This window comes from Callithrix jacchus, chromosome 7 (assembly GCF_049354715.1).
Source record: "Callithrix jacchus isolate 240 chromosome 7, calJac240_pri, whole genome shotgun sequence".
Classification (NCBI taxonomy): Eukaryota; Metazoa; Chordata; class Mammalia; order Primates; family Cebidae; genus Callithrix; species Callithrix jacchus.
In genome coordinates this window covers 149230868-149242329 of record NC_133508.1, presented here as the reverse complement: position 1 = coordinate 149242329, position 11462 = coordinate 149230868, and the positions used below count along the sequence as shown (strand labels likewise).

The 11462-nt window shown below is 43.8% G+C and overlaps 1 protein-coding gene across 1 annotated transcript; it reads right to left on the bottom strand.

Annotated features, from left to right (window-relative positions):
• Positions 1-692: 692 nt before the first annotated feature.
• LOC100402131 (acidic mammalian chitinase) lies at positions 693-4983 on the bottom strand. Its single transcript, XM_017975081.5, has 9 exons — positions 4836-4983; positions 4220-4276; positions 3959-4124; positions 3683-3807; positions 3379-3502; positions 2557-2742; positions 1928-2047; positions 1671-1812; positions 693-1015 (listed from the first exon to the last, which is right to left on the bottom strand). Exons 1-9 carry the CDS (start codon positions 4910-4912, stop codon positions 756-758), a joined length of 1257 nt encoding a protein of 418 aa, XP_017830570.3. The 5' UTR covers positions 4913-4983; the 3' UTR covers positions 693-755.
• Positions 4984-11462: the final 6479 nt, after the last annotated feature.

Here is an 11462-nt window from a genome sequence, read left to right as displayed (position 1 = left end):
CTATTGACTTTAAATATGAACTACCTCCAATAGTTTTATGTCCAACTATCTACTCCATAGCTCCACTTAGAAACCCAATAACCGTCTTAAATTCAACAACATGTCCAAAGTGAACTCCTGCTCTTCTTTCATAATTTACGCTACATTTAGCTGTCTCCATTTCAGTTGATGACAACTTCATATTTTCAATTTTTTAAGCGAAAATGTTGAAATTATCCTTGGCTCCTCTTTTCGTCTCCCACACTCTACATACAACCCATAAAGAAAATGGCCAGCTTAACAAATCTGAAGAATACAGCTTAAACGCAATCAACTCTGACCACTTCTACTGCTGCTGCTTTGTTCTGAGCCTGCATCTCTCCCGTCAGTGACTGCAGTAGCCTCCCAACGGTGCATTCTCCACAAAAAGGCCAAATTGATCACAGTAAAATGACATTTGTTTATGGGTCGTTGTTATCTGAGTCTTACATTCTTGGGGTCCCCAGCCTCATCTGAGTACATGTTTTGATAATGAAGGGACTATGTATTTTCCTTGAATCCCCCTGCTTCTGCTACCCAACACCCAGGAAGAGCAGTGTATGCTGTAGGCTTGGGGACTTGTGGAACAGCTGTATACCATTGGGAGACAGGGATTAATTACATCTAAGATCCTACAGTAAAGAAGCAGAAGCCATTGTACAGTAATGCAATAACGCACAACCTTTTATTGCACAAGAACTACTGAGGGTGAGTGAGGTGGTGTCTGACAAATGTTATCACCAGTTGCAGCAGGAGCAGGAGGCATCGAAGACAAGGCCAGTCTGGCAGTGCTGGATGAAAGTCTTTCCATTCAAACAGTGGTAGAAGGCATTCTTGTCAGTGGGGTCAGGGTACAGGCCACTGGCCCTGTTGGCACAGAATCCACTACCACTGGGACTGCTCCCAGAGCTGCTCCCAGAGCTACCGCTGTGACTGACACCACCTGTGCTGGGTGCCTCAGTAATGGGAGCAATGGGTTGAGCTGGAGCCTTGCAACCTGAGAAGAAAAAATAAATGAATAAATCCTGAACCTCCTTGCTTTAGCCAGTGATACCTGATGCATGAGAGCTAATACCCTGGAGTTTGTTCTTGGCTCCTCTTTCCATGTCTGCACATATTTCAGTCTTCTGATTTGATACATCTTCCCAGCTCCACTCACCCCTTTGCTTAGCAACTCCTTCTTCTCCTTCAAGGCACAGTGCGTTTCTTGCTCCTTACATCGTACTGATTGAAATTTTTATTATTATGAACTCACAAGATGGTTACTTATTCTTTTGTGGGGCACTTCATTATATAATATCTTCTGTATTGTTGTCTGCCTTTGCAATTTTGTGAATCCAATTTCCCTCCCTAGATTGTAAACTTCCATACAGCAGACATAGATATGGGTATTTATGCATTTGGATCACCTGTGGTACCTACAGAGCACTGTATATGTAATAGTTATTCAACAAATTGCTTGTGAAATGAATGAAGGAAGGAAAAAATGGTGAAGAGCCCTGTTTGTTCTTCCCACCATTAATCAATTGTTACCAGATAGGAATGGAGCAGCAGTCAGATAATTACTTATGAAAGGCTCCCTGACTTCCAAGGAACCTTTGGCATTTCTCTCAAGTCTGAGGCTTAGTGTCCCTTTTCACTCCCTAACTCACTTGCACTCTGCAAGCCCAGAGCATCCTTCAGGGTGGTGATCAGAGGGAATTTTCCTTGGTTGCAGAAAGTGCCTGTGAAATCATCCAAGTCAATGGCCCAGACCATGGCACCTCCGAAGTTGTTCGTCTTTAACCAATCAGCCTGTAATAATTAGAAAGGAAGCCAATTACGTACAGACACCAAGACTGAGCTGTGTCTTCAGGGCGATAATGGGAACTTGCTCACAGGCAACAACAGCCCATGGAACACAGTCTACCTTGATTTTGAAACTCTTGGTGTTATCGTATCCAAGCCACTCGTTTCCCTTGTAGGCATAGGGAACATCCTCAGGAGCCTCCCATACTTCAGTGGCTCCATCCTTCAGAAAGGTACAGATCTAACAGGACATAAGGAACAGATCAAGAGGTGGGCAGTGCCCGTGTGGTGGCAGAGGTAAAAGGACACGGGGAAGGGGAAGTAGAGAAGGATTGCATAAAAATGACTTGAAAATGAAGGTCTGTGGCTCAATCAGCAAATTTCTTAGTTCATTTGGGATTTCGTTTCTTCATCCCTTTTGAGTAATTTATTTTCAATGTGGGGAGAAACTCTTAAATCAAGGAATGCCCTGGCAGTCAGAAGTAGCTACAGATTTATATACTCTCACTTATGATAACCTGCTTTCCTACTCTTTCTGTGTTTGGAATCCAGCCTCAAAGGACCCTAGTGAAGGCCCAGTTGAAGTGGTACAACAGGAGGGCTTATCTAGCCTCCCTTCTAGAGAGTCACAAACATCCACTTTCAGCTCCAATGGCTTACTAAATGGACCAAGAACTGTTAAATATTGTTTATCTTATTAGCTACATGCACCCAGAAAAGCCACCTTTCATCTAAAATTTGAGTGTATACCTCATAGTAGGCCCAGAACCCAGACTGCCTGGTATAGGGCCCAGCAGGGCCAGGACCAGTGGTAGAGGCACCAATCCCGTGGTTGGAGGGGTTGCTCAGAAGGAAGGTGTGTCCATAGGCTGGGAATCCAACGATGAGCTTCTCAGCTGGGGCCCCATTATCCTTCCAGTAGTTCATGGCATAATCCTGGAATGGCAGTGGATTAGCTGGAGTTCTCACCCACAGCTGATGGCCTAGTGATTAATTATTAGCTAAACTTTTTTCGGTTCGGTAGTGCCCACTGTACAAAGCACTTGCAACGTATTTAAAGTGGTATGCCTCATTCTAAACTAACTTCTTTTGATAACTTGCCAATATGCAGGCTTTACATATATGCTTCTGATAAAAAATGTATAATAGAAAAGCAGAACCTTTAAAATGATATTGCTGGTATGATTCATTGGTTAATGGCTGAAATTCTATACGACATACATGGGCAATGGATTAGAACAGTAGAAAATAGACAAGGCAAAAGGAAACAGCAAAAGGGGAAAGATGGAAAAAGCCTTTTATAATTTATTGAAATAGGAGCGGTGGGATATCATTTTCTTTTATTAAAAAACAACACACTCGTTATTAATCTTCTTTCGTGTTAGGTAAAATTATCAATATGGTGTTAATAAATTGGCAAGTTTTTTAGTAAACGAGAACAGTTCATTAATTGTGGCAGCCTAACTTCTCATTTGAGAAAAGCACTTAACTTATAATACCTTTTGTGCCTGAATCTCTATGTGAGTTACATCATCATCTCTGGTCAGCTCTTGCATCTGCACAGGGACTCACCACATTGAGGTAGGCATTGCTGCCAGTGTCCGTCGGGTATTTGTACAGGGGGCTGTTCTCTCCAGTGTAGCCTTCCCAGGAGCCATGGAGGTCGTAGGTCATGACATGGATGTAGTCCAGGTACCTGAGGTGGGGTAGAGGATTTAAATCATTTCTGATGATCATTTCCCACACCTGTGAAGGCACATTTCCCCACTTCCAAAATCTCCTAAACAGGGTCCCTGAAGAGCAAGACAGACCAAGGACAAGACAGACCTGCCCAAGTGACACCTCCAGGAGTTTGGAGATAAGGCACATCACTCACTGCGACAGCTGGGGGATCTCATAGCCAGACTGGATGTTGGAGATGCCAGCAGCTACTGCAGCAGTGACCATCAGCCTGGGCTTGTTGATCTGCTTGGCCTCCTGCTCAAAAGCTTCACGCATTTCCTGTACAGGAGCAGGAGAAAGTCTGTGAAATAGGGTCTTCAGGTCCTTCACCCCAACTAAAATTACAGGAAACTAGGTTCAAGGTCACAGTGATCTTTCACATGAGATGGGTGTATGCTTTCCAGTCAAAATGATCTGGAACTCAGCTCACCTGCACCAGGACAGTGAAGAGATGCTTGTCCTGAGGAGGGCTCCCACGAGAGCCAGGGTACTCCCAGTCAAAGTCCAGCCCGTCAAACTCATACTGGCGCAGGAATTTGATGACTGAGGTGATGAAAGTCTGGCGGTTCTCAGGAGTGGAAACCATGGCAGTGAAACTGAGGGAGACACAAAGAAGGCAGGGTGAGGCCTTCGTGGCCCCAACACCTTGGAGTAAAATCAATCTAGGAAGTCATTTCCAAAAAGAACTTACGGAGCAGTGCCAAAGTTCCAGCCACCAATAGCCAACAGAGTTTTCAGTTCACTATTTCTGAGGGAAAAGAAACAAAGTGTTTAATCAGAACACATGAAAAGAAAGGGAAGCTGTTTCAACATTTAGCTGCAAAGTGAGCAAGAAGCCAGGAAAAGTGTCATGCAGCCTCTCATCTCGATTTATCTTCAGTCTTATCCTTATTTCCTAACTTAGGAATGTTGGAGTAGGTGACTATGATTGCTGTGTTTCGGTGTCTCCACAGTTCTATTTATTTCCCTAGGAGTGAAGCTTCTGACCAAGGAGACGGAATACTTTATCAATACCAGCTTTGGACTGCTTCCAAGTAGAAGACATTTCTCATCTGAGTCCACCAGTGGTTGGACTTGTAAGCTTCCCTTGGGAACTGAGCTGGGCTTTAGTTGGCAACTACTTTCTGTGAGCCAGCCATCCTCCTTAATATTAAAGTCATCCTTGCACTTGAAATAATTTTTTAAAAGCTAAATTTACCTGCTGGTTGGCCTGTTTGGAATTTCAGCCTGAAGTCTGCTGTGGGAGATCTTGTTTAAACTGTCCTTGAAGGTTAAAAGATTTGAAACTCAGGTTTTCCATCACTTACTTGTTTTTCAGGCCGTTGAAAGCTTGGTAGAGAGTCAAGTCATCCCATTCAATGGTGGTGATCTCATTGTTCCGCATCCCAGCAAAGGCATAGATCAGGTGGGTACAGAGGCAGGGGTCGATGTCATCAGGCTTGAAGCGCCCCAGGCCGGGCCGGTACTGGGCCCAGTTGGTGAAGTAACATGTCAGCTGGTAGGCAGAGCCTGTTACCCAGAGGAAGAAGGTGAGAGACAAGCTCCCTATTGAGTCATAGATTTATTTAAAACCACTGATTTCCAAACGATTTCCCTATTTGAAATCTCAAAGGAAAGGGGAAAAATCGATGTAAGAACTTTATGTTTCAGGAAACCTAAAAAGAGCAGACAATTCAGGACTGAAGGTATCTCTTAGAGATAGCTCTGTTCCTCCAAAAGAGAATTAAACAACCTTAGAAGCCAGTGTCTTTAGCTGAAATAGAACTTTAAAGCTAGTAAACTGATTTAGATGTATTCTTGCTCCCTTACGTGGGATTTAGCACTTATGTACCAAGCATTGCTCTGAGAAACTTACTTATAGTCACTCATTAATCCTCACCAAAACCTTACAAGAGAGGTACTATTATTTTTCCCATTTTACCTGTTTGGAAACTGAAACACAGAAAGGATGATGGTATAAGCCTATTTAGCCCTTGTAGATGTCTCCCTGAGTAATGCCATCCATGGGGAAATTAGCTATCCATCAGTAGTCAAGGGCCTGGCTACTGGTTCAGATTCTGCCATGAACTCTCTATATGACCTGGGTCAAGTCCTATGCTCTATCTCTGCCCTGGTTAACTGGTCTGTGAGATGGAATGGTAATGCCTTTCCTGTACACCTCTCAAAGAAGAGTTGTTTTAAAACTCAGTAAGAGGACAGATTTGAAAATGTTTTAAGAGCAGAAGGTAGCATGTAGCTGCCTCACCACATTAGTTTTTATTGTTAACACTTATTTTTTTTAAGACTGCCATCTAGTTGGTTTCTGCTTTGGGATTCTCAGGCCAATCGTATCAATCCTTTAAACTTGGTTAGGGAACTTCAAACTCTCTAGAGAGTAGTTAAATATTCTTTGTCTGATGTGGAAGGACACAGGGCCATGCTGAGTTTCCAAATTACGAAGACCAAATCATGAGGAAGTAAAAAAGGAACAATATAGTTGTTCATTCCAAGGAATATACATACCTATCTCAGTTACCAGCACAAGGAGCAGACCTTAAAGCAACAGAGAGAATAATGAGCTGGAGGAATGTGAGCAGAGCAGCCTTTAGACATGAGTCACCTCACTTTAGCAGTAGGAAGCTTTTACTATTTTTCATTCTTTTAAGACCCTCTGTAGATGACCAACCTACTGAGGCTGGTAAAGCCTCTGGATTTGTCCTGGAAACCCACTCCCCTCTATTTCCCTTCAAAAGACCATTAAAGTCTCGTGAGCCTCTGGGGCTTGGTGAAGGGAGACGACAGTGAGAAACCTATCACCAGGCAATTGAGGGCTGTCCCCTGTTCAGTACATACCCATACTTTTGCCAAAAGCAAAAATCTCAGGTGATTCGGTTTAAATTTGAAGGTAAAAGAGTTTTAAAGGGGCAGAAAAACAAGAGGGAGGGAGTTGCTCAGAGGGACAGAGATGAGACAGTCTCTTACCAGTGAGGAGGGCGAGCTTGGCCATGTTACCTCAGTGGTAGTGTCTCCTTCATCCAACCTGCAATTTATACCCCCTTGGTCCTCTTTTATCAGATTCTCCTTTATCGAGATTGCCTCTCAAGTGCATGTTGATATTGGCAGTGCTCACAAAGCTCAAACCCATTTAAGAACCCATTATTGACAGGGAAACAATGCTATCTTGATTTCACTTAATAAGAAGAAATGATTGGACTCAATCCCAGGAACCACGCTCATAAGCTCCATTATGGAGTAGCTTATGTAATTCAAAATGGCTTATGTACAGTGAGCTGTATTCTCTATTTGGATAGTGAAGCAACTAACTGGCTATTTTATGCACTCTTTGTCAGGCAGAAGCATTGAGGAACTGCATCCATTTATTCTTTGCAGTCATCCACTTACTCATTGTAAGAACAAAGGTTCCTCCTTAAGCAATGGCTATAGAGGATCATTACCTACTTTGTCATTTTGACCCCAAATTCATTACCTCTTTTCCTTCCGTTGATTTTTCTACTTCTATTTCTCCTACCCTTTCCCAGCCCTGTACCCCTGAAGTGGCCTCCACTTGGTTCTTCTCTTCTCAGGAGGCTCCTTTCCTCTGTGACACGTCCTTGGATTCAGCCTGCCTCAGGGCCCCCCAGCATAACATACCTGACCAGCAGACCCTGAGCCTAATGGCTGACACTTTCCAGGTAGTTCTTTCCACTAAGCAAGTATCTCTTCCTGTTGTCCACATTTCTGTGGGTGGTTCAAAAGTTCTCCTGATCACTGAGGATCTCATCACTATAGTTAGTATGATTCATACACTTCTACTATCCAAAACCCACTGGTCACTGAAATCTATAGTCCTCTTCTTTGGTCTTAGAGTTTCCCTTCTCCTTGAAACTTTCAATTCCATTCCCCACCACTTCTTCCAGAGCTTAGCACTGTGACAGTGCACTGTAGCTTCCTTGTTTTCCTTCTAGATCTTTTCTGTATATGGCTCCAAGTCCCTGGAGTTGGGGCACAGAGTTTAACAGCTCCTTAGTGCCTCACAGATTTTTTTCTCTTTTGCTTGTCATCAAGACTCCACAATCTTGCCTCAGTTTAACTTTCTGTCTTGCCTTCTGCTAGCCTCTCAATTTAAATCACGCATATTAAGTTATACTATTCTCCATGCTCAAAGATAGTCTCATCTTCACCCTCTTGATGAGGCCATTCCCTCTGTCTAGACTATAAGACATTGTCCTCCTGTACCCAGCTCCCACTCCATTAAAAGCCCACCTGAATTGCTTTCCCTTCCTCACCTCTACTTCTCTGGTATTTTGTTTGTACCATTCGGAAAACTTACTGCTTCCTTTTATGAACCATTGGTAGGGAAGAAATGTGGAACCAGTGGAAAAGCCCACACATATTGGATTTCTTTTCTACCACTGAGGTTCAAATTCTTTCCATTGCTCATTTGGTATAGAAATTGGGAAAGTTCCTCAATCTCAGTTTCCTGATCTAGAAAGTTCAGATACAAATGCCTACTTTCATGGCAGTTGTAAGCATTAAATGAAATATTTGTAAAGAATCAGGTGGATAATAACACTCCACAAATAATAATCATCATAGACTATTTGCACATGTGCCTTAATTTCTGCTTAAAAACTCCTTAAGAATACCAGTCTTCCAAAGAACCCAATACTAGTCAAACCCATGTTAATTCCCATGTTGTACCTAAAGTCTATTTCCTATGCAAAATAGGGCTTCTAAATAAACATTCATTGAGCACCAAATACATTAATTTTAGTAGGAGTGACTGTTGTATTTTACACATGAAAAAAGCAGGCTAGCGTAAGAGCATTTTTTGGGTAAAAAGCCTTCTAATATTTTTAAAGTTATACCTTATAGAAGGATGTCTGGACATGCTGCCCACCTTAATGCAAATGCTAGGAATTGCAAGATGGATTTTAATTGGACCTTTTTGCAGTTTGAGAAAGATTGCTGTAAAGCTCATAGCCATAAGACAGAGGCACTGAAGCACTGTGTACATTAGGAGCACCTGCAGGAAAGGTAAGTGATTTCACTCATCTTGCACTCTAGCTTTCCCAGATCACCATCGCTTTCTCCTGTGCATCCCTAGTTGAGTTTTAGCATGCTTAAAGGCTTCCTTGTTCTTAAAAGTGAAATAGGCTGGGTGTGGTGGCTCATGCCTATAATCCCAGCACTTTGGGAGGCTGAGGCAGGTATATCACCTGAGGTCAGGAGTTTGAGAACAGCCTGGCCAACATAGTGAAACCCAGTTTCTACTAAAAATACAAAAATTAGCCAGGCATGATGGCATATGCCTGTAGGCCCAGCTACTCAGGAGGCTGAGGCAGAGAATTGCTTGAACCCAGGAGGCGGAGGTTGCAGTGAGCTGACATCATGCGACTACACTCCAGACTCTCAGAGTGAGATTTGGTGTCATCCAAAAAAAAAAAAAAAAAAAAAAAAAAAGAAAATAGGTGAGCTAGGGAGTGCTAGCAATATAGCATATGTAGTTCTTTGCTGGTGGCTGTGGGTCCTGGATTCAGTCCTACCTTAGATTTGTTTTGGGTTCTCAACCTTTAGTATAGCATTGAGGTCCTGACTCTGAATTGATTCCTGGATCTTAAGACTTTCAGGTGAGTTCAGGACATTCACAATTGTTTATGATAGCTCAGTAATGGAACTGGTTTCTCTGAGAGCCTCCCAGCCCTGTTGTGTGGGCTGCTGGAAAACTCACAGAGGGCTAACAATATTCCTTTGTTCTGGCCGCCTCTCTTGTAATGCCAAGTGCAGAACTCTGGGCTAAATTTCCAGGGCAGTGCTGCCCATATCCCTCGAGGAACTTGAAGGGCTAAATATTACAACAGTGGCAGGAGTAGATGTGAGTCAAAGTTAAAGGAAATACAGCTTTTAACCTAAGTCTGAGGTAATGAACAAGAAAGCATCCTGGATTTGAAAGTCAGGAAATGTCTTGTGTGTACTCTATCACTATCATGCTGTGGCTTTGGGGAAGTTATGTAAATATACAGTCGTTACATTAAATATAAATGAGATAAATACTCCATTTATTAGTCAAAGATTAAAAATGTGTTTTCTTTTAAAAATAAGTTTAAATAGGGATTGGAGCTTGCGTTGTGTCCGCGGAGAGGTGAGTCTGAGCTGCATTTCCAGACTGGTCTTTGTTGCCCACGGAACGGGGAAATTCCCAAGTGAAGAGGAGATGCGGGACGCCAGGCAGAACCTCCGCCTGGCGAAGCCGGCAGCCGGGGTGGCGGCGGCCGGACCTGCCCTGCCCAGCGCTCCCCACAGGGCGCACTTGTCTGGGTGCCCTGTTGAACCAGCAACCGGAGACGTGAGAGGGCTGGACTTGAGACTGAGCTAGACTTGGACAGTGGGCCAGCCCAGGGGATTGCCGAGACAGAGTGTTAGGGGTGGCCTAGTGGGACGAACAAAACCGCAATCTCAAACAAGCCCCGGGCAGACGGCCCGAGATGCACTGTGGGGGAGGGACATCCACCATTACTGAGGCAACCCGCCCCAACTGAGATACACGCCCATTGCTGACGCAGCCTGCCGTTGCCGAGGCAACCCGTCCCTACTGAGATACACGCCCACTGCTGATGCAGCCTGCTGTTGCCGAGGCAACCCGCTACAACAGAGAGTCTCCGCCGGAGGGCATGGCGGAGAACACAGCAGAACAGTGGAGCCAGGGCGAGCCTCATGACAGCAGGGTGGAGCCTCGGCAGGCAAACAGTGGCTAGTCTGCGTCCTAGCTGAGCAGGACATCAATGGACATCCAAAAATAAAGCCCAAACCCCTCAACACAGAGCATTTGAGAAAAAAAAAAGGGTTTTTTTAATGAGCTCTGTTGCAGCAGAATCAAACATAGCAGCCTAACAGCCCTGAATGAACAACAGAGCTCACAGCTCAGCAATTAAGCCCCTATAAAGTACAAACTGTCTCCTCAAGCAGCTCCCTGACCCCTCTATATCCAAAAGACTGACATTAGGCAGGCATCATCCTGGGACAAAGATAGCAGAAAAAGAAACTGGTAGCATCCCTCGCTGTGCCACAGCAGCTAGAGGTGCACCCCAGACAAGCAGGGTCTGGAGCGAACCTCAGCAGTCATACAGTGAAGGGGCTAGACTGGTAGAAGGAAAACCAAGCAACAGAAATACTTCATCATCAACATTCTGGGTGTCCACTCAGAGACCCAATTGAAAAGTCAGCAACTACGCAGATGACCAGCGGACAAATCCACAAAGATGGGAAGAAGCCAGCGCAAAAAGGAGGAAAACACCTGAAACCAGAACACCTCGCCTCCTAGAAAGGACCAAAACTCCTCCCCAACAAGGGAACAAAGCTGGACAAAGAATGACTGTGAAGAAATGATGGAATTAGACTTCAGAAGATGGATAATGAGAAACATTTGTGAGCTAAAAGATCATGTATTAAATCAATGCAAAGAAACTAAGAACCTTGAAAAAAGATTTGAAAAAAGATTCAAGGAAATGATAACAAGAATGGATAACTTAGAGAGGAATATGAATTAATTAAAGGAGCTGAAAAACACAATACGAGAACTTCACGAAGCATGCACAAGTTTCAATAGCCGAATCGACCAAGCAGAAGAAAGAATATCTGAAGTCGAAGACCAACTGAATGAAATAAAATGAGAAACCAAGATTAGAGAAAAAAAGCGCAAAAAGGAATGAACAAAGTCTCCAAGAAATGTGGGACTATGTGAAAAAACCTAACCTACGTTTGATAGGTGTACCAGAAGGGGACGAAGAGAATGAATCCAAGCAGAAAAATACTCTTCAGGACATCATCCAGGAAAACTTCCCCCACCTAGCAAGACAGGCCAACACTCAATTGCAGGAAATACAGAGAACACCACAAAGATATTCCACAAGAAGAGCAACCCCAAGGCACATAATCGTCAGATTCAACGAGGTTGA

What these genes read in the sequence shown, in the direction of transcription:
- LOC100402131 (XM_017975081.5), bottom strand. Translation starts at nt 4,912, where the DNA reads ATGCGGAACAATGAGATCACCACCATTGAATGGGATGACTTGACTCTC. An exon ending in TGGAACTTTGGCACTGCTCC is followed by an intron (nt 4,125 to 4,219) that starts GTAAGTTCTTTT and finishes TGTCTCCCTCAG; the next exon opens with TTTCACTGCCATGGTTTCCA. An exon ending in GGTTCTGGGCCTACTATGAG is followed by an intron (nt 2,048 to 2,556) that starts GTATACACTCAA and finishes ATGTCCTGTTAG; the next exon opens with ATCTGTACCTTTCTGAAGGA.